We start from the raw sequence: 22,184 nt of genomic DNA, 5'->3' as shown, positions 1-22,184 counted from the left end.
GTTCGAAGACATTAGTCTTCAGGCGCTGAGGATTTTCGGATGAAAAGATGCGTTTGACGAATACATATACCTGGGACATATGGTTCAGTTGGGTTTAAACGAGGCCCATAATTAGCGACAGTCTCGGAACCATAGGCCATCATCTTCAGGCGCTGAGGATTTTCGGATGAAAAGATATCGCGAAGTTTCCCGAATGCGTTTGACGAATACATACACCAGTTGGGTTTAAACAACAGTTCAGTTTATTTCATTGTTTAGCTTATTTGACTGACCCAATAGTGTTGTTATAGTGTGTTGTTGCAATGGCAAATGGGATCAGTAGAGTCAGTACTAACCCTTCCGTTTGTTGGGCTGCGGCGGCTGGCTATGCGACATGTTGCTCGCGAAGATCAGTATGTGCAGCTCCCGCGCGGCGAGATCAATCTCCCTCATCTCCAACTCCCTCTCCTTCTGCGCCAGGTTCTGCTCCACCAGCCGCTGCTGCAGCTGAGCGCGCGTCAGTTCTTCTTCGCGACACCTCAACTCCTGGAACACATGGTTCAGAGAGGCGCTGCTTTCAAGTTATACTGGACAAGTGAAGATTGCTTATAGGGGACTGTGTTTCAAAAAAGCCTATAACGATTTTATAACTTGACAGTGAGGAGCTTAGAATTTGTCTGTCTCTCTCTGTCTATAGTATCGTGTTGGACAGAGAGAGATAAAATCCAATTCGAAACTCATTTTGTCGAGTTATAAAAACCTTGTTGTTACAATAAAGTGCTACTGTATTTAGTAATGTTGTTTTATTTGTAAATATTATTTATACATTTATTGGTATAGATTGAAGTAATCATATTGTGTAAAGGTGTCTAAAAGTAGTGATTTTTTAAAAACTTTAAAAATCATCTCTAAATTGTTATTTTAAGACTGGAGTTCTTAACTCTCTGCCAATTTAAGATGGCATTTTATATGCATAGTAGTTCAAGTTAGTTTATAAACAATAGTTTTACAATAATGACAAAGGACATAATTCAAAATACCATTAAAGAATAAAATATAACAAAGCATGTACAGATAACATGGACCAAGATCCCATTATCGCCAGCATTATGTTACAATATTAAGGCAAAAATATGAATCAAAAATCTTGTGGTCGTGCCTTTAGTTTCTCAGCCAGTGACGCTTTTTTGCAAGCTGACTTGTTTAAACTCGAATATTTCATTAGTCTACCTAAAGCTATTTAAACTGTTAAAACTCAACCAATTACCAATTTCTTTATATGCACGAAAAGTTCAAAAACCCAAAAAGAGAAATTTTGTATCGGAATTACCAGTTTTAAGCAAATTACTTTAGAAAAAAAAAATATTTTTTTAATAGTGCTAAATAAGCCAGGATTTACATTGATTTCCCCAATCTGTTTCTTCTTTACTTGACACACAAACGAATTAATCAATAATACAATAACGTGTGTTAAAGTAATGATTTAAGTATAATACTGTATGATTTTTTTAAAAGAACAACTGTTGAGTTTCTTGCCGGTTTCTTCTCAGCAGAACCTGCCTTCCGAACCGGTGGTAGAATCTTTACAAATAGTCAAATGATGTGTAAAAGTGCTTGTACACTGAGCCTACTTGAAATAAATGATTTTTGAATTGATTTGATTTGATTTAAAGGCTTGCTCTTAATTTATAACATAGTTCTGGCGATGATGGGTTCTTCCTCTAACATGTATAGCGAAAGGAAACATAACTGAACCCAAGGAGACAACATGAAACACTAACCTCCTCTATAGTTTTGCATTCCTATGTAGCGTTACAAAGAAAATACAGGCCCATATTAATAACAATGTTTTGATTATAAAACATTCACAATGGATTCCATGATGGTCAGTTATCAATGACATGTTTACTAAATAAAATAAAGTTACTATAAAAAGTACTTGCTGTTGAAGCTTTTTGAAAATATAAATGATAATTAATGTTTGTTAATAAATTAAAAAAATATTGTTAGTATTTATTAACATGAAAAATCTAGTGTTTAAACTTTCGCTAAATGCTTTTAGAATGTATGAATATATAATGTATGTAATTAACTATATTTTATAATACTTATAAAAAAGAAGTTTCGAGTCTCTAAATTATGATAAATATCAACGCTTAGCATTATTAAAAATGTGTCATAGTATTTGATATGATAGGTACTGACCAATGTTACAGGGTGTAATGTAACATTTAACGAAGTGAGCATTCGTGCAATCAGTACGAGGAACAAGCAAGCATGAGATATTATATTATACACTTAATACCATGGTGTTATTTACATAGAAGCCCAAAAAAAATCTGAGTTATCTTATTATCCAGGGGCGTAGTTACCGCCATATCAATGATAAGGGGCCCCCGAACTGCATAGGCCCCGTGAAAGCAAAAATTATTGGATTACAATCCACAATATCACTGAATTTGGTGCCTTCCTAGACAAAAATCATAGAAAAATAAACTGCAGTTTCACTTCAGATATGACAAAAGTAAAAAACCAATCTTGTTTTTTACCGAGTTAAGCATGCGCCCAAAATTTGGAAACATCCATAAGTTAAGTTTTTTTTTTTTATGCAATGAAACCAGCGCTTGACTACAATTAAGCCTAATGGTAAGCATTAATAATATAAGTTGGAGCGCGCTTACCTAGAAGATGCCTATTCACTCTTGCTTTAAAGGTGTTCGAATTATAAGTGTTAGGAAACACAAACGCCGGATGGGCATTCCAAGTTTTTGCTGTACGAATTAGAAATGTGGATGCAAATCGTTTCGTACGAGTTGCCTGAACATCCACAATATATGGATGCCACCGTTCACGATGTGACTGTCATATATTTATTTTAAGCAAGCATTTTTGTTTCTTTTGTCAGAATTCTTTACTCTTTATTAGGGCTTCAAACTAATTTTGTTACTGACCAAATTTCCCATTATAACAGTACATTCGACATGGACACCTATTAATACAAAAAGGACAGACTCAATCCCTGACTTCCAAGTGGCGTCTTGATTTCAGTGAGTGTGCTGGGTTTTCCTTATTTATACATTATTGACACCCTGATTACGCACTGTAACTGTGGTCATTACCCACCTATCAAGTTAATTATATATTAAGGGTACTAAGATAACGGATTTAATCTTATGATATATTTATAAACTACATATAAATGCTTATATAATGTATAAATACAAATACACACAGACACTGGAAAACACTCATGTTCATCACGCAAATATTTTCTGGTTGTGGGAATCAAACCCACGGTCATGGATGCAGAGAGCAGGGTCACTACCCACTATGATTATTTAAAAGATGAAATCAGTTATCTTAGCACCTATAACACAGGCTACGCTTACTTTGGGGCGAGATAGTGATGTGTGTATTGTCTAAATATATTTTTTTTTTCTGACACTTATCAGATGGTGGTGTAACGCTCTTAGTGTAGCGACAAATTACAATGATTATGATGACACAAGGTGAAGAGGATCCACTCCTACCTGCTCCTTCCTCCGCAGATCCCGGAGAACCTCCTCGATCTCCAACCGCCAGCCGTCCTGCATGGTGTGGAAGGACTCGTGCGGGGCCCGCGTGAACTCCGACTGGCGGATCCTCTCCAACTGTTCCAGGATCTCCGGGAACATGGGCCTCTCCCGGGGATTGGAGCGCCAGCATGCTGCAAGAATAAATCATTGCTATTTTAAGTGTGGTAAGTAAGACGACATTGGTAAGTAATACCAAACTACTTACTATATCTCATGTGTAGGTCTAAAATGCCCAAAGAGATAGTACGATCATTTTTGTCTAAATATTGCTCTCTTTCGTGGCGATGGGACGAAAGAGAGAGCGATATGATTATGGTGTCTTTTATCGCAACGAAAGAGAAAGCTATTTTAATGTTGTTTGTTAGACCTAGACTATATTATAATTCAGGCTCGCTGTATATAAATAACGAAGAAATCGATATTAATTATGCAATCTCTTCTTGATACGAAAGAGCGAGATATACATATTTATGCTATATCTTAGCCTTATTTATGGTATATTATGAGAGAGAGATTAAAAGAGCGAAACTAGTGCAAGTTTCGCTCTCTCCTTCGTCCCAATGCAACGAATTGATTGGTTCAATATTTAGGCTTTCTCTTATCGCAACGAAAGAGAGAGTTATTGTATTCATAAATGCTAAACGATAATTTATACTTGGCTGTATTGTATTTGGTATATGATAATGCAGTCTAAGACGGTATCACTGCAACTTAAAAGGGATACAGTTTATATCTTGGCCTATAGCCAAGAAGTCTGTATAGACACAGTTTCCTTTTGACAATAAAGGCATTCAATTCAATATATCTGAATTGACGAAACATGAACAGATGGATCCAAATTCCTGGTGGCAGGTGGCAAATATTACAACATTTTTATGGTAAAATAAAAGTACGATAATACGCGATAGCCCACTTAGTCTTCAGCGTTGCGTAAGTACAAACTTAAAAGAGTTAAGACCGACTTATGAGTATAACCTTGACCTTGAATCGTAATATTTCTTACGTGAAGTATACTTACCGCATAACACCGACTTTAAAAAGGGGTACAATTTTTATTTATGTGATTGGCTTATTAAATAAAAAATTTCAGGTCGAAGATTTTGAAGAGTTCTCTGACGAACTGATAATTCTGTGCAGCCAAACCGTAGCGTCCTGGCGCATCCATGGTGACGATCAGTAAGTAGGCCACCTTAATAATAATAATAATAATAATAATAATAATTTATTTATTCATCAGACAGCAGGTTTACAAAGATTACTTAAATATAATAAGACCCTGATACTCTCTACCATAATAATTTGGTGTATGAAAAATTTAAATAGACTATGTATAATCCTAATTTAAAAGCAAAAAAATAAAAAAAGAAAACATATGTAATAGCTTATACAATTTAACATTTTAAGATTCAATGATTATGACAAATGTAACTCAAAACTACTGTGACAGATAAAATAAAATAATAGTCATAATATATACTGTCAAAATTATTAAACCTTGTTAAATTTAGTGCAAAGTCAAGTAATTATTACCAGTGAAATGTTAAAATGTCAATTAAAATTATGTCAATTAAAATTATGTCAAAATATTTATCATACGTCAAAAAAAAAAAAAGAATATCATTAAAATTTGTAATTTAAATACTCATTTAAGTTATAGAAACATTTATCCATAAGCATTTTAGAAACCTTACTCTTGAAACTATTTACATTGTCAATCTTATAGATATCTGGTAGTTTGTTATATATTGAAATTGCACTACAATGTACACTCTTAGCGAACATGTCAAGCCTTTTTGGTGGCATTATTAGCTTATCTTTTCTTCTTCGCCTGACATCACTTAACTCATTGTAACTTTTAAAATATTTAGGATATCTTTTAACTAGTAATAATATTTCTAATATATACAAACAAGGCAGAGGGAGAACATTGAACCTTTTAAACAAAGGTCTACATGAGTCAAGCGTGTGCAAGCCACATAAGGCCCTCAAACAAGCCTTTTGCTTAACGAACACAGTGTTTATAAGTACGGAGTTTCCCCATAAGATGATTCCATACCTTAGCAGTGAAGAAACATATCCATTATATGCCAACAAAGCTGTTTTGTAACTGTTGGTTTGATATAATCTTCTAAGAACAAATACAAATCTATCCAACTTGGCGCATAATTGTTCAATGTGGGATTTCCAATTGCAATATTTATCAGTTACCTTGTGTAGAAAAATCAACCAATAGCAGCCAAATCACTCAATATCGCTCTCTCTTTCGGCCAAAAGCAACATCATATCAGCCGATGGACGTCCACTGCAGGACAAAGGCCTTTTGTAAGGACTTCCAAACATCACGATACTGAGCCGCCTGCATCCAGCGAATCCTTGCGACTCGCTTGATGTCGTCAGTCCACCTGGTGGTGGGTCTACCAACACTGCGCTTTTTAGTGCGGTGTCGCCAGGTAGGTGCTGGAATTGCGACCCCGACCCCAAAGCAACGAAAGAAAGTTCATTTCTGGTTCGGCGCTCGATTTAGGCTTGATCGCTACCGTGCTCGCATCCGCGGACGAGTTCTGGAGGTCGCGGTTCGGCCGTAGCCTATATATCTCAAATTAATCCCTCACCTTCCATCAACACCCTCCAGGACTCGGGACATGTGCTAGGTATGGGCAGCGTGAGCTTGTTGACAGCGACCCCGTACGCCACGGCCATGGCGTTGATGCCCTTGTACGGCGTCTCGCCTGTCAGCAGCTCCCATAGCAGCACACCGTACGACCATACGTCGGACGCGTGCGAGAATGTCGAGTTCTTGATCACCTGGAATTGTACAGATGGTATATTATAGAGTTGACAATACCGTATGTACTTGAAAACTTTGTCTGTAAAAACATGTATTTTTATGTTGTTGATGTTTAATGAGACCACAGCAGCGTCGTTGAGGCTTTTTGTCAGAGGGGAGGGCTAGATGAAGAAGCGAGTGTGGAACGACTATTGTCCTAGTCGACTAGAGGACCTCACCCAAAGGTGGGGTCCGTGGAATAAGTGTATCATTCCTAATGTCACCATGACTGTTAATGCAACCCACGAAATTTAGGAAAACGGTCTCCGAGATCTTGAGATTCGAGATTCGAGATCTTGACCGAGATCGGGGAACCTCGTTTACTCCGCTGGAGGTACTGTGCTGAGATTTACTATGAAATCGAGGTATAACATTGTGGATTGTGATGTCATCATCAAGATCGTGAAGAACGACTTCAACGACGACATAGAGCTGTTATTTAGCGTCTTCGTGTAGATTGCAGCAGTCGCACCGGTGCCGCACCGCAATTTTGTGTAGACAGATGAAAAACACATCCCGTGTAAGGGTTCATTTACACGATCAGCAACAGCTCTTGTAAATGAACACCAACTCAACGGCACTGTCGATCCAGTGCAGATGGGACAGCTACAGCTGCGACGCCGGAGGTGCGACGTCGGTAGTCTTCATAATCTTGCGGTGCGGCTACGGCTGCGGTGTCATCTACACGAAGCCTAAGAGGGGTCGCGGTATTATAAGGCATTATAAGTTGTCACCTCAGGCGGCATCCAAGCGTAGGTCCCTGCCGCAGACATCCTCGTGGTCTTGTACACCTCGCGCGCCAGCCCGAAATCCGTGATCTTCAGCGTCTTGTCTTCGAGCGTGTCGTCCGAGAGGATTGCCTCGCTCAGTAGAACTGGAACGAAAGGAACAAGAGTTTAAAATACAAAAATATATTTAAACTTGCAGACACGCGCAGTTTTTCTTCCGAAGGCGATACGAAAATAAAATATAGCATATGACAGTCTCAAATAACGTAGCTTTTTATTGATTTAAGAGTTTTCAATAGCGGTTCAGTAGAACCAGAGGTTACCTTCTACAACCTCACTTTATCTCTCCGTAATATCAGTATACAAGAAGGTATTACATTATTTGAAGTTAAAGCTAGTTAGGCCTAGTTCGGACTACTTTTGTATTTTAGTCGAGTACAATCGATTTTTGGACGGTAAATCCAAAAATTATTCCTACTCGACTAAAATAATAAAGTTAGAAATATTACACATATATGTATAATTGACACAAATTTTAGGTAACGTTTTTTATCTTCAGTACTTGACATAAAATAATTTTCACCCATAATGGATAAAAATTACAACAGTTGGGTGAATCTCGTTTTTAATTCACATCTCTAGACTATAAAATAAATCATTCTTTTCAATCTAGTTCGACGAAACGAGGAAAGTGAAGTAGGTATTCAGAAGTTCTCATTTCTGTAACATTCTAGGAATAGCTGCGACCTTTAGCGAGCAGTCAGCTATTTTCTTACAACTGAAACTTTCATTGGTAATCGATTTGTGACATTTGGGTCAATCGGTTTTTCTACAAGTTGGGGCCAAACTAAAAGACCGAAGCGTTAATAAAAACAAAAAATATACTACTATACTAGATTAGTCTTGACTTAATTTTTATTATTTTAGTCGCATAGTAATCAACGAAAGTTTTTTAAACACATAATACCTAAATATTGTCTACAATGTCGAGTTGTGAGCTCAGGAAGTGTAAAAACTATATAATAAATATAAATATATTAATACTAGCGGACGCCCGCGACTTCGTCCGCGTAAATTTCGATGTCAACTTTACTACTACCCCTAGCCTACCCTACCCCTACCCTACCACTACCCCAACCCTACCCAACCCCTACATCTACCCTACCCCTACCCTACCCTACCCCCACCATACCCCTACCCTACCCCAAGCCTACTCCTACCCTACCCCTACCTTACCTACACCCTACCCACATCCTACCCCTACCCTTCCCGTACCCTATCCCTTTCCTACCCCTATCCCACCCGTACCCCTATCTCACGCCTATCCTACCCCTACCCTATTACTTCCCTATCCTACCCCTACCCTACCACTACCCTAAACCCGGCCTTAAACCTACCCTACCCCTATACTACCCCTACGCTTCCCTACCCGTACCCTACCCTACCCTGTAACTTCTCTATCTTACTCCTACCCTTAGCAAAATCGGTCCAGTCCTTCGAGAGTGGTGGTATGACCAAGAGAAATAGAGACTTCTATGCTAATAATATAAAGAGGTAAAGTTCGTGTGGTTGTAGGATTTAATCTCTGGATCTACTGGACCGATTTGGAAAATTGTTTACCAATAGAAAGCTACGTTATTTGCGAGTGTCATAGGCTATGTTTGATCCCCATATTCACACGGGAACGGGAACTACGTAAATGTAAGCGCGGGGCGTCATATAGCGGAATTTCTGCGTCTTTTGTATTATCTCCGAAACTATTTAAGTAATTAACATACTGTAAAGGGCAAATCTTATCTTCATAATATCCTTGTGATTATTAAATAATTTATTTTAATAAGGATTAAAGTTTAGTTGTATAAATAATGACGTAAACCTAAGTATATAAAACTAGCGGACGCCCGCGACTTCGTCCGCGTAAAAATTGATGTAAACTTCTCTACCTCTACCTTACCCTGCTCGTAAACCTACCCAACCCTACCCTACCCTACCCTACCCCTACCTTACTCCTACCCTACCGCTAACGCTAACCCTTCCCTCCCCCCACCTTACCCTACCCTAACCGTACCCGTAACCTATCCATACCCTATCCTACCCTACCCCTAATCTACCCCTACCCTACCCCTACCTTACTCCTACCCTACCACTAACCCTAACCCTTCCCTACCCCTACCTTATCCCTACCCTAACCCTACCCTACCCGTATCCTACCCCTACCCTACCCGTACCTTACCCCCACCCTACCCTACCCTATACGTTCCATATCCTTCCCCTACCTCTACCTTGCCTCTACCCTACACTACCCCTACCTCTATCCTATCCCTACCCTCAGCAAAATTGGTCCAGCCTTTTGTGCGTGGTGCTATGACCAAAAGACTATAATTTCCCAAGCGACTTCTATGCTAATACTATAAAGAGGTAAAGTTTGTGTGGTTGTCGGGGGTAATCTCTGGATCTACTGGACCGATTTGGAAAATTCTTTTACCAATAGAAAGTTACATTATTTGCGAGTGTCATAGGCTATGTTTGGTCCTCATATTCATACGGGAACGGGAACCACGTAATTGAAACCGCGGGGCGTCATATAGCGGCATTTCTTCGACTTTCAGAAATTTTGTATTATCTCCGAAACTATATAACTAATTAACATACTGTAAAGGGCAAATCTTATCTCTATAATATCCTTGTGATTATTAAATCATTTATTTTGATAAGGATTTAAGTTTAGTTGTGTAAATAATGACGTAAACCTTAGTTTAAAATTTAAATAATTTATTAAAGTACTAAAGGTACTATATCTGCTAAAATATAAAAGATAGATATATGGTGTCGCGGACTTTTTTGTAGAACTTTTAAAGGTTCAAAAAGCCTCCATACATTTATTTCAGTTATACGCAATGGTTGAGGCAGCGCATGCGAATAAGTAAGTTTTTCGGTCTGACCTGTAAGAGAAAACCCGCGATATCTCAGTAGTTATATATGATAGAAATATAAAATATAGCCTATAGCACTCCCCGATAACGTAGCATTCTACTGGTGAAAGAATTTTTAAAATCGGTCCAGTAGTTCCGAAGATTACCCCATTTCAAAAAATTGTTACAAACTTACAAACTTACAAACTTACAAACTTACAAACTTTACCTCTTTATAATATTAGTATAGATTAATAATTTTCAAAACACAAAAGGTACTATATCTGCTAATATATAGAAGATAGATATATAGTGTCGCGGACTTTTTTGTAGATCTTGTAAAGATACATAAAGCCTCCATACATTAATTTCAATTATACACAATAGTTAAGGCAGCGCATGCGAATAAGTCTGTTTAAGAGGATTTTCAGTCTGACCTGTATGACAAAAACTGTGATAACTAGGCTAATATATATGATACCAATATAAAATATAGCCTATAGCACTCCACGATAATGTAGCATTCTACTGTTGAAAGAATTTTTAAAATCGGACCAGTAGTTCCGAAGATTACCCCATTTAAAAAATGTGACAAACTTACAAACTTACAAACTTTACCTCTTTATAATATTAGTATAGATTATAAAGTTGAAGAGTTCATTTGTTTGTTTAGTTGAACGCGCTAATCTCAGGAACTACTGGTCCGATTTAAAAAGTTCTTTCAGTGTTAGATAGCCCATTTATCGAGGAAGGTTACAGGCTATATATTATCCTCGTTGTTCTAGGGGAACGGGATCCACGCGGGTGAAACCACGCGGAGTCAGTTAGTATAAACTATATAATGTAAGTATATACAAGTGCATGTATGCGCTCAGTGGAGTCACTAAATTCGGATCACTTTTTGCGGTGATTTTGTAGACACGTAACATATCTAATGGTATAAAATATCGTTGACCCATACAAATTGAGAAAATCATAAAATGCTAACGAAAGCGCGGCCTTCGGACGGGTTGTCTTGACGTCGCCGCAGCGTGCTCCCAGCGCTCGTGAGACGTGAGTTGACGAACATAAAATAGTTTACGAGCCATTCGGATGTTGCTTCATTGAAAATTAACATCTTGTCTCATTTTAAATTGCGGTGCGATGGAGGGTTATATTTTTATTTATTAGTTGAGGTCAATGTGCATTTCTTATACGAAATAGCTGATCTCCCCAGTTTCACTGGTGTAAAGTTTCCGTCAGAGGCGTCTTTACCTATAATGCAAGGGGTGCGTCTCACCCCGGCGCCGCGTTCTTAGTTTTCGAATTAAACTTTTTTTTTAAACTTGTGTTCAGTTATTTTAACAGTGCTCAACTCGCTTAGGTACTAGAGGGCGCTAGGTGATGATTGCACCCGGGTGCTACGTTAGCTAGAGACGCCTCTGGTTTCCATTCCCGTTGGAATATGGTTAAAAAGTCAAAAGTGTTAACTAACCTAAGCTCGCCAATAAACATGCTGGGTCGAAGAAGCTCAATAATTGGTCAATAAAAAGAGGCTGATAATAATCAAAGTTGGACATTCAGTTGGTCCCATCTGTAGACACTCAAAATCGCCAGCCGGTTGTCGCCATAACATATGATCGTAATATAGTTATTGTATGGAACGTGTGGTGAACATAGCATTACAGTGTCTAAAGGGGACTATTACCAACTAAGTTGGAGAGCAAGTTGTATTCGTCTGTAGATACTGACAATCCGAACCGCAGTATCCCGCGCGTGAGATCCATTCACATATCTAACTGTAGGGGAGTTATTGTGAACATAGCTTTACAATGCTTAGAGATGACTACTACCAACCAGGTTGGAAAGCAAATTGGATTCGTCTGTAGATACTAAAACCTGTTCCGCAGTATCTCGCGCGTGACAGCCATACACATCCTACTGCAGGGGAGTTATTGTTAACATAGCTTTACATTGCTTAGATGTGACTAAAACCTAGGTTGGAGAGCAAATTGGATTCGTCTGTAGATACTAAAACCTGTTCCGCAGTATCTCGCGCGTGACAGCCATACACATCCTACTGCAGGGGAGTTATTGTGAACATAGCATTACAGTGCTTAGATGTGACTACTACCAACGAGGTTGGCGAGCAAATTGGATCCGTCTGTAGATACTAAAACCCGTTCGGTAGTATCTCGCGCGTGAGATCGATTCATACGTCCATCATCGCGTTGCACAAAGCGGCGGGCGGCGCCTGCCGGCTGTCGCCCTGACAGCTGATCGCGATACTTACTGCAGGGGACTTATTGTGAACTTAGCTTCACTGTCTAAAGGTGATTGTCCACTAAAATCTACTACGAACATGGATTGTTATAAACCCATATTCGGCTCACTGCTGAGCTCGAGTCTCCTCTCAGAATGAGAGGGTTTAGGCCAATAGACCACCACGCTGACCCAATACGGATTGGCAGACTTCACACACGCAGATAATTAAGAAAATTCTCTGGTATGCAGGTTTCCTCACGAAGTTTTTTTTCACCGTTTGAAACACGCGATATTTAATATCTTAAAATGCACACAACTGAAAAGTTGGAGGTGCATGCCCAGGACCGGATTCAAACCCACTCCGGAATCGGAGGCAGAGGTCATGGACAAGGACCTATTTTTATGAAACGATAATATGACTGTGTAATTGCTCTTAAAAAATTAGGTAAATATTCGGAGATAATTATAAAAAATCGTAGATATCTATACTAATATTATAAAGCTGAAGAGTTTGTTTGCTTGATCGCGCTGAGCTCAGGAACTACTAAGTAATTGAAAAATGTTTCAGTGTTAGATAGCCCATTTATCGAGGAAGGCTATATTATATCCCCGTATTCCTGCGGGAAAGGAAACCACTTGAGTGAAACCGCGCGGCGTCTACTCTACTAGTATTGATTTAAACTTGTTAGTCATTTAAATATAACTGATACGTATTCCCTTTTCTTTCGACTAGGCTTGTGTTCCGAGTGGATTACTACAACACTACAGCGTGCGGGGATCGAACCCTAGATCCGATGATCCGGTCATTTGAACCGCGGAGAACTAAAACATTGACATTATAAAGAAGCAGAAAGAAGAGTTCGAATTACATGTGCTACAAAATTACATTTTCAGTTTCTTCTGTCTGTCACAGTCAATTTTTACCCAACCTACTCGGACCAATTTTGACTATTTAACATCTATTTAATTATATATTGACTACAACGTCACTTAGCCGATTTTCTGAAGTATATTGAGAAATTAATCTAATTAATACAAATAAAACCGAATTGAGAAAAGCCGCCTTTTCGGAGATTATCGGTAAAAAATTAGATTTTTCTGTTTCGCCCTGACATCGATGGGTATCTTGGGCAAGTCGGGATAATATAGAAAGAAAGAAAGAAAGAAAGAAAATATATTTATTACTACATTATGCCACACACCACAATTATTTAAGAATAATACCCTGATATCGTGTTCATTAAAAAGCTTTGACCACGAGAAAAACGGTAAAAGCTCGAGCTTGGGAGTCAATCAAATATGTTTTCGTTATGTTTTACCCCAAAAAGGCTTTTACAAGTGGTTTCGAACTGTCAGCTGTCAGTCAGTCTGCTATAATATCCGGTTTAGTGCGCTACCCATATCAAGAAACTTGGATAGTTAATGTAACTAAATAGTGAGTGCCATAAACAAGTTGTTTATTATTCAACTAAATGTTGTTAAGGGGTCTGTTTTCTATTATTATTCAAGGAGTAAAGGCCTACTATGTGCATTGAAAAATTATACAAAAATTGACATTTATATGATGAACTTTGAAAATGATACTAAACTAAATTTTGTAGCCATATATCATAAAACAAAGTCCTCTGCAGCGTCTGTTCGTCTATCTGTTCGCGATAAACTCAAAGAATACTGAAGGGATTTTCATGCAGTTTTTAATCGACTTCAAAAAAAGGAGGAGGTTTCTCAATTCGATCCTTACATATATATTTTAATGTGTTTTTAACCAATAGATTCATGAGGAAGGATAAGGTGAAGGTATAACTTGTCCAAATTTTGTGTAAATTGATTGAAATATGACGAAAATTGTTGGAATCGTCGGAAAATTTCAACCTTTTGAGATATTACAATAAAAAAAAATACATGTTGGGCTATTCCGCTTTATTAAAGCGATCCACGCTGACGAAGTCGCGGGCGTTTGCTAGTTATCTATCAAATTATAATTTAGGAATCGAGTTTGGTACTTTTCATATACTTACTAAAAGCGATCGAGTTAACGAATACAGGGGGCTATTAACCACCACCTTTAGGAACACTCAAGGACACCGGAACATTCTAGAATGTGTTGCCTCTTCAAGTAAACGTTAGACATAAACGTTTAGCCTCATGTGCCAGCAATTCCACAAACAGCCAGACTAATTTAAACCTAAACACAGCGATGCAGTTTGGCCGAGGACATAAACGTTCGTAATTCCCTAGGCAATGTCTGACATCCCGCACTACAATAATAGTTAACTTCTATAATACATACACATAGCCTAAACATTCTTCTTCTTGAAATGCCATTACTGGCTAGGCGGAAAAATTATAGTCTTTATGCCAGGCCATGAGATTTTCCTTCTTCCTACTTCTCTTTTTTTGCAATCTTGCCTATCATGGTCTGCAGCAAACGGTACCTCGTTATCAACCCATATTCGGCTCACTGCTGAGCTCGAGTCTCCTCTCAAACCGAAGAATGAGAGGGGTTAGACCAATAGTCCACCACGCTGGCCCAATGCGGATCGGCAGACTTCACACACGCAAAGAATTAAGAAAATTGTCTGTTATGCAGATTTCGTCACGATGTTTTCCGTCACTGTTTGAGACACGTGATATCTAATTTCTTAAAATGCACACAACCGAAAAGTTGGAGGTGCATGTCCCGGACCGGATTCGAACCCACACCTTCCGGAATCGGAAGCAGGGGTCATATCCACAGGGCTATCACGGGTGATTTAAAACGGCACCTATCGTGTCGTAAAGTTTGTCCCAGATACCACATTAGGCTTAAAGAAAATGAAGCTCTAAAGAACTGCCGGCAGGACGGGATGTCAAATTGTCAACGAATACTGCGTAATTTAAGTTGATTCAAGATAATTGTTTGTTGAAGCGCCTTATTTTTTTTAAATGTTGTTTTTATTTCTAGAAAGTAAGTCTGATTTTTGTCTTTCAAAGCATTATCGTATGTTATCAATTTAATGATCCAATAAAATTGCAGTTTCATTGGACTGTACAGCCAACGGTGCCAGATGAAAATCTCTCACAGTAAAATGCTCCCTCTTCATGTTGGCCAGTACATTGGCCAATGCCTTCTCCATGTTCGCCAACATTGTGGCGAATATTGTAGTTGTTTCGAAACACCGGCGCTACATGATAGCCAACATAACATTTATTTGATCAGCTTCTTCACACAGGAAGTAAAAGTAAAAGAAACTGTAATGATTATAATAATCGTAAATTATAATGTCATACACGAGCAGAGAACCGGGGAGTGTTGATCGATCGTCAAGGAATTCCTTAACCCTACATCATGTAGTCACCAGTTCAGGACTCTGCTCGGAGTTCTCTCTACCACGCGATGGACCCGGCACACGCACGGTGAATCTATGAAATGCTAAGATATTCGTCTCTCTTTTAAAGAGCTTTTGAGTTTACTGCCGTATTCTCAGCGGAACCTGCCTTCCAAACCGGTGGTAAAGTTTTTATACGAATAGTCAAAGACGTTCAAAAGTGCTAGTAAACTAAGCTACTACTTAAAATAAATATATTTTGATTTCATTTGAAAATATTGGCCGACAAACTGGCCAAAGTGTTGGTTAACATGAAGACCGGGCTTAATCCAAATTTTAGTGGGTGGGTTGGATAATTACCATGACGTATCGCTCATTGTAGTGTCAGTCGGTGGGTTGATACATTAAGGTAGCTCACACACTACTCAGCCAAAAACTATACCAACTTTAGCCTAAACGACCAGTCTAATCCACTAACTTCGACGTATGCTAGCTGACTAACTAAGAGATTAACATATATACATATAATATGAGATTCTATGTAATACATACAGTTATAGGTAGATGATTTTTCTCAATTGATTCGATGTTTATTTTAATAGGTTGATACTAAAGACCAAATTAGTGAATAGGCCAACAGGTTAACATAGCGCAATTAGCCGCACACCCGACCGGCATCACTGGTCGTTGCGACCAAGCTTCATATAGTTTGCTTTTATGACCTTTTATTTTCTGATTGTGTAAGTGTCGTAATGAGACCTCAGGAAGCATCGCCTGATGGGGCTCGAAGGCAGAAGCAGAAGATGTGGGCGGAACGAGTCTCTAAGGGCGTCTCCTCTGAGACTCGGATGAGAGGGCCATTCTGGAAGGGTGATTTGGCAAGACTGTATCAGTCCGGGCGCCCTTTAAGAAATTTTCTTACGAGTGTTCACGCAATAGTTCTGAGACGTAGAATGTGGCCCTTCCAGCCAAAATAGCTCGGGCAGTTCCTGAGTCAACAGCAGTTAGACAATATGCCTCTTCACGACCGGTGGTAGTGGCCGTAACCCAACCGTAGTTTTTGCGATCACAGCCAACGGCTAGTGATGTTCGTGGTCGCCTAGTGCTCGAGGTGCCTTATTTATTATCTCAGCATAAAATATTTTTAAGATGTCACAGATCGCGCAATTGTTATGCGGGTGGCGGTGCGCCAGAAATGGTTTATTAATGTTACTAAGATGCAAATAAAAACTGTTAAGTTTTCGAATATTTTTTTACTTATAGTGTTCTAGCTGTTGCCAACAACATTGCTAGTTGTTTCCCGTCACTTCGTTTACACAAAAAATAGGTTTTTTTACAACAGAATTATAAATATTTTATATAGCAGACGCCGCGCGGTTACGTTTCGGGGATAAAATATAGCCTATAACACTCGGGAATAGTGTAGCTTCCCAACAATAAAATAATTTTAAAATCGGTTCAGTAGTTCCAGAGCCTATTCAGAACATGCAAACGAACAATCAAATCTTTCCTCTTAATAATATTAGAATAGGAAAATAGATTATAACGTAATCTAAGAAATTTAAAGGTTTTGCATAATATACACTTTAGTTCCTCTTTATTACCCTCATCAAAAGTCATTTTCCGGAGTCTAAAGAAACAGAATAAATTGGTCCTAATACTTGGGATTCGGCCTGAAAAGACCACAATAAGTTTGCATTATAATTTGTAGCACCTAAGTGTTCAAGTATTTTTTTTCTCTCATTTCGTTTATTTTTTTCGAAATTCAATCTTTGAAACAATGTGTATGGAAATGCAAAATTAATTCCTAATGCTCGTTAAAAGTCTTACCTCGATATCTTGACGTTGCTATTTTCCCGATACAAGAAAAGGGTTATAGTTTCAGTATTTGTTTCACGAAAATGCCAACCAAGTCAACTCTGTGCACGCACAAAAATTCTGAGAAAATATACCAAAACAAGTCATATTACCGCAAGATTCTTGAATACATTTCTACACATATTGGTATTGGCCTCGTTGGATGAGTTAAACCAGTGGTTGGAGTCACGAGACCCTAGGTTGGAGTCTTCGAATCCTGGCTATGACCGGTACATATATTTTTTTCTTTGGAGCCCCCCCCCCCCCTCCAAAGGAAAAAATATATGTATATTTTTATACGATACATATATTTTTTTCTTTGGAGCCCCCCCCCCCCCCCTCCAAAGAAAAATATATATGTATATTTTTATACGATACATATATTTTTTTCTTTGGAGCCCCCCCCCCCTCCAAAGAAAAAAATATATGTATCGGTCATTAATTAGTAAGGGGTTTGCTGACTTCTAAATTTTAACAGAGGTTTGTGGAGCCCGAAAGTTTGAAAAACCCTGCTTTAGACTACACGACAGGTAAATCTTCTCTTTAGCTCTCAACGTCCGTTTTACTTCAATAAACATGAGATGTTCGATTTTTCAGTTTTTTCCGGAAAATCAAAGAGTTCCGACCGCGTATATTTAATACGAATATTTTCTTGGCGTAATGGAGTCAGAATCTACCCATATACAGTGCACGAGCTAAAGGATCCATAAATATTATCGCCCGAGGATTTAAATCGGATACTTTAATCATCATGGTGTCTCCATTTTTGGTTGGACACTTATAACCGACCGCCTTTCCAGAGCGCTGAGTTGCAATCAATTATTTTTAACGATTTATATAAATTCTCCGCGCACCTTAAAAGTAGCAACAAAATTATCGTCAGTATTAAAATGTTAAACTCGAAATAAAAAGTTAACAATATAAAACATTTTATAGTTATTGATATCACTTGGTTTTTTTTTCATTCTTTACTTAGCCTACAATTTCAACTGATGGTAAGAGATGATTCAATCTAAGATGGTAGCGGGCTAACTTGTTAGGAGTACTCAGCATCAAAATCCACACCCCTTTCAGTTTCTACACGACATCGTACCGGAACGCTAAATCGATGAGCGGTACGTATTTGCCAGTAAGGTGGTAACTAGCCACGGCTGATGCCTCCCATCAGCCAGACCTGGACCAATTAAGAAAACCTCAATCGACCCAGCCGGAGATCGAACCTCCATCTTGTAAATCCACCGCACATACCACTGCGCCATGGTGGCCGTTTTATATCAAAAAGGATTATGTTATAAGCATTTCATTGTTTCAGAAGCAAGCAGAAAGAAAATGAATTTTAACAGCACTCATCTGATGTCCTTATTTCTGCAGTAGTAGAATTGCTGTGTATACGGAATTTGTAGAGATTTGCCGCTGAAATTTGACGACCTTTGTGGTGCATCAGTATGCGCGGTGAATTTACAAGACAGAGGTCTTGGGTTCGATCCCCGGCTGGGTCGATTGAGGTTTTCTTAATTGGTCTTGGTCTGGCTGGTGGGAGGCGTCGGCCGTGGCTGTTACCACCCTACCGGCAAAGATGTACCGCCAAGCGATTTAGCGTTCTGGTACGATGTTGTGTAGAAAACGTAAGGTTCACCACGTCCTTATTCTGTAGGTAATTCCTACAAAGTCACCGTCTCTGCCGCATTATTATTAATCAGAACATTTTTTTATGGTCGTAAAGTCGTTAATAAATCGTTCAACTCCGCTACCAGTATTTTAATAAGGCTGCCCGCACATTAGCAGGTACCTAAAGGCTACTACATATTCTACTAGGATGTAGGTGTGTACAGTCACAGAATATTTAATTAATCCAGAATGAGTATAGATAAAGGGGGAGAAAGAGGAAACTATGTAAAAGTAAGTTCGTCTTTAAAATTCGAAGGGCAAGAGATTCAATTAATTGCCTCGTTGGTCCAATGGTTAGCCTGTGTCGTTTCGATCACAAGGTCAAGTGTTCTAATCCTAGGTCGGGCTATATGAAAAAAGCGTTTTTCTTTCCAAGAAATTCTCAGCCCGGAGTTATTAAGTTGGTGGTGTAACAGCCCCGTGCCTCGTCGGTCCCGGTCATTATCATTAATATCTGATAGTGGTCGTTAAAGAATTTAATCCTAAGCCCGCCAACCTGCATTGGAGCTGCGTGGTAGTCTAATATCTATATCCCCTCTCCTATAAGGCCTGGCGCTGTAGTAGGCCGTTAGAATAGGCTGATAATGATGAAGAGATTTATCTGACGAAGTCACGGGCGTCTGTTAGTAAAACTTATAGTCTAGGTTAGGTTCAACTGCCTCATTGGTTTTGTGATTAGCTGACAATGAGCTGTCCAGGGTTACGAATCCCGGGTCAAGCCAACAAAAAATGCGTTATCGGGATTTTTCTTACCAGAGAAATCTTAATAGCAGGCTGGAGTTGGAAAAGTTGGCGGTGTTGCTACACCCCCGTGCCACAGTAAAAATATATACACCCGTGCCTCGGAGAGCACGCAAAGCAGTCGGTCCTGCGCCTGATCTTTCACCGATCATGTCCCATCGGACTATGAGAGTCAGGGTATAGAGAGTGCACCAGTGCTTGCGCACACACTTGTGCACTATAATATCTACTGCTTACATGGTTAATCTCACCATGAGCCGCCGTGGCCGACAAAAGAGAAAACATTTCGGTCGGGTACAAATAGTCTAGGTTATATCCCTTCGTATAGCCAACGCAGTAGGCAATGTGCGAGCCCCCTTACAGGCCAGCGTCTAGGGTGGACCGGATCTATATCCTGTGCGTCTCCATACGACGCCGCCTGAATTATTCATCAGCTCCATTCGAGTGCAGTCGCGCACCAAACGCCAACTACCCTTTGGATGTTTGCCCGAGAGTTTACATTTTTTTTTAATACGAGTACATTTGGTCGTAAACCCTCGTTTATATTGGGTGTTGTTGCCAAAACTGTTATGTACTAGGTAGGTACCTACTAAAAAAAGTATTTTTTTTTTTTCAAGAATAATCACAATATCTTTTTTTGCTGTGTTCAATATATTTCTTATTTTTAATATTATGTCCAATATCCTGTTCCTGATTATATAATCATATAATCTATAATAGTCATCATCATCATCATTAGCAACCCATAATCGGTTCACTGAGCTCGAGTCTCCTGTCAGAATGAGAGGGGTTAGGCCAATAGTCCACAACGCTGACGCAATGCGGATTGGCAGACTTCACACACGGAGATAATTAAGAAAGTTCTCAGATTCTCAGATCTCAGATCTCAGACGCAGGTTTCTTCACGATGTTTTTCCTTCACCGTTTGAGACAATAAATAAACAATTAAATTAATTAGTTAATAAACAGTTTGGCTAGGAAACTTTAGGCAACCTATATCGCAATATATTTTTCAACATACAATAACTCATCTATAATTGATTAAAAACACAATGCATTTACTTTGCAATTGCACGTTGTAGAGTCAACATCTCCTGAGGATGCTCCGGTTTCGGGGTGAAACGTACGTAGAGAGTATTTTGTCGGACCTGGGTAATGTTGTCGCATTCGTCGACTTTTCGCTGATGATAGCAAAATAAATAAATCATTATATAAGAAAATTTATTCTAATTTAATTAACATCTTAAGACTACAAATTTTCCTTCTATTCTAAGAAAATTTCGCAGGTTACACATGTCTGGACTTGTATACTTCCATGAGACGAATTGATCAATTGAATTATTATTTCCGAATACGTATTTTCGGAATGATGCGACGCAGTCTTGCCGAGAGCTTCGAAGCCATTTATTTTAATGACAAAGCGGATTGTCTCAATCGATATACAGGGGGATTCGGAACGAGGATATAGTGACAGTTCGCTGACAAACCCTTCCAAACGGAAAATTTAGACAGACGGCGAATATTCTACGTAAACAGACGTTTGTGTATTGAATAAAAGCAGGCGTTACTTTATGGAAGTTCGTTCGTTATGTATCTGTAGTCTGTAATGTGTGTAATCTCTGGATCTACTGAACCGATTTTAAAAATTCTTTTACCAGTAGAAAGCCATGTTATTTGTTAGTGTCAGAGTTATTTCGTCCTCTAATTCTCACGGGAACAGTAACTACGCTGTGGAAACCGCGAGGCATCAGCTAGTATTATCTTTATCTATATTAATATTATAAAGAGATACTGTAAGGGGTAATCTCTGGATCTCCTGAACCGCTTTTATAAATTCTTTTAGCAGTAAAAAGCCACGGAAAATCACGGAAAACCGCGAGGCGTCGGCTAATAAAATAATGCATTTATTTTGCTATTACACGCGAAATCCTACGAATCCGACATATAGTAACTGCGAAATAGAAAAAATTGCTCTCACTTTCATTGCTATGGACTGTTTCAGTTACGAGTCTAAGGGTGGGTCTGGTCCATACAGGAGGGGGGGGAGTTAGATATAGTATAACTCTATTTGCGTTGCAATACATCACCATTAGTGGGTGCATTACTGCAGTCTACTCTAAAAATCAAAAAACTACCCTCATTTGCTGTGTAAAGCGAATTACAGTAAAACAATCCTTATTTTCGAAAGTCTAATACACATATTAGCGTGATAAGTGTTCGGAGGGTAGACGTGAGCGGTATGCAACTTAGTAGACATAATGGATGCACTCCAGGGGAGGTTGGGGTGGAAAGGGGCATTATCTTTTTATTGGCGTGCGAAACAGTTGTAATAATATGGGAAGTTA

At 38.8% G+C, this 22,184-nt stretch overlaps 1 protein-coding gene across 2 annotated transcripts in view; it reads right to left on the bottom strand.

Annotated features, from left to right (window-relative positions):
• Positions 1-22,184, bottom strand: part of LOC112048392 (mitogen-activated protein kinase kinase kinase 11) — a 71,202-nt gene that overhangs the window by 25,617 nt on the left and 23,401 nt on the right. For both annotated transcript variants that reach the window (XM_024085907.2, XM_052886074.1), the window contains exons 2-5: positions 7,116-7,255; positions 6,167-6,359; positions 3,510-3,685; positions 336-525 (exon numbers count right to left, since the gene is read on the bottom strand). In XM_024085907.2, the coding sequence (XP_023941675.1) occupies positions 336-525; positions 3,510-3,685; positions 6,167-6,359; positions 7,116-7,255 (699 nt within the window). The remainder of the gene's footprint in view (positions 1-335; positions 526-3,509; positions 3,686-6,166; positions 6,360-7,115; positions 7,256-22,184) is intronic.

This window comes from Bicyclus anynana, chromosome 16, assembly GCF_947172395.1.
Source record: "Bicyclus anynana chromosome 16, ilBicAnyn1.1, whole genome shotgun sequence".
In the NCBI taxonomy this organism is placed as follows: domain Eukaryota; kingdom Metazoa; phylum Arthropoda; class Insecta; order Lepidoptera; family Nymphalidae; genus Bicyclus; species Bicyclus anynana.
The sequence above is the reverse complement of the archived record's forward strand: the minus strand, read 5'-3'. Positions and strand labels throughout refer to the sequence as shown.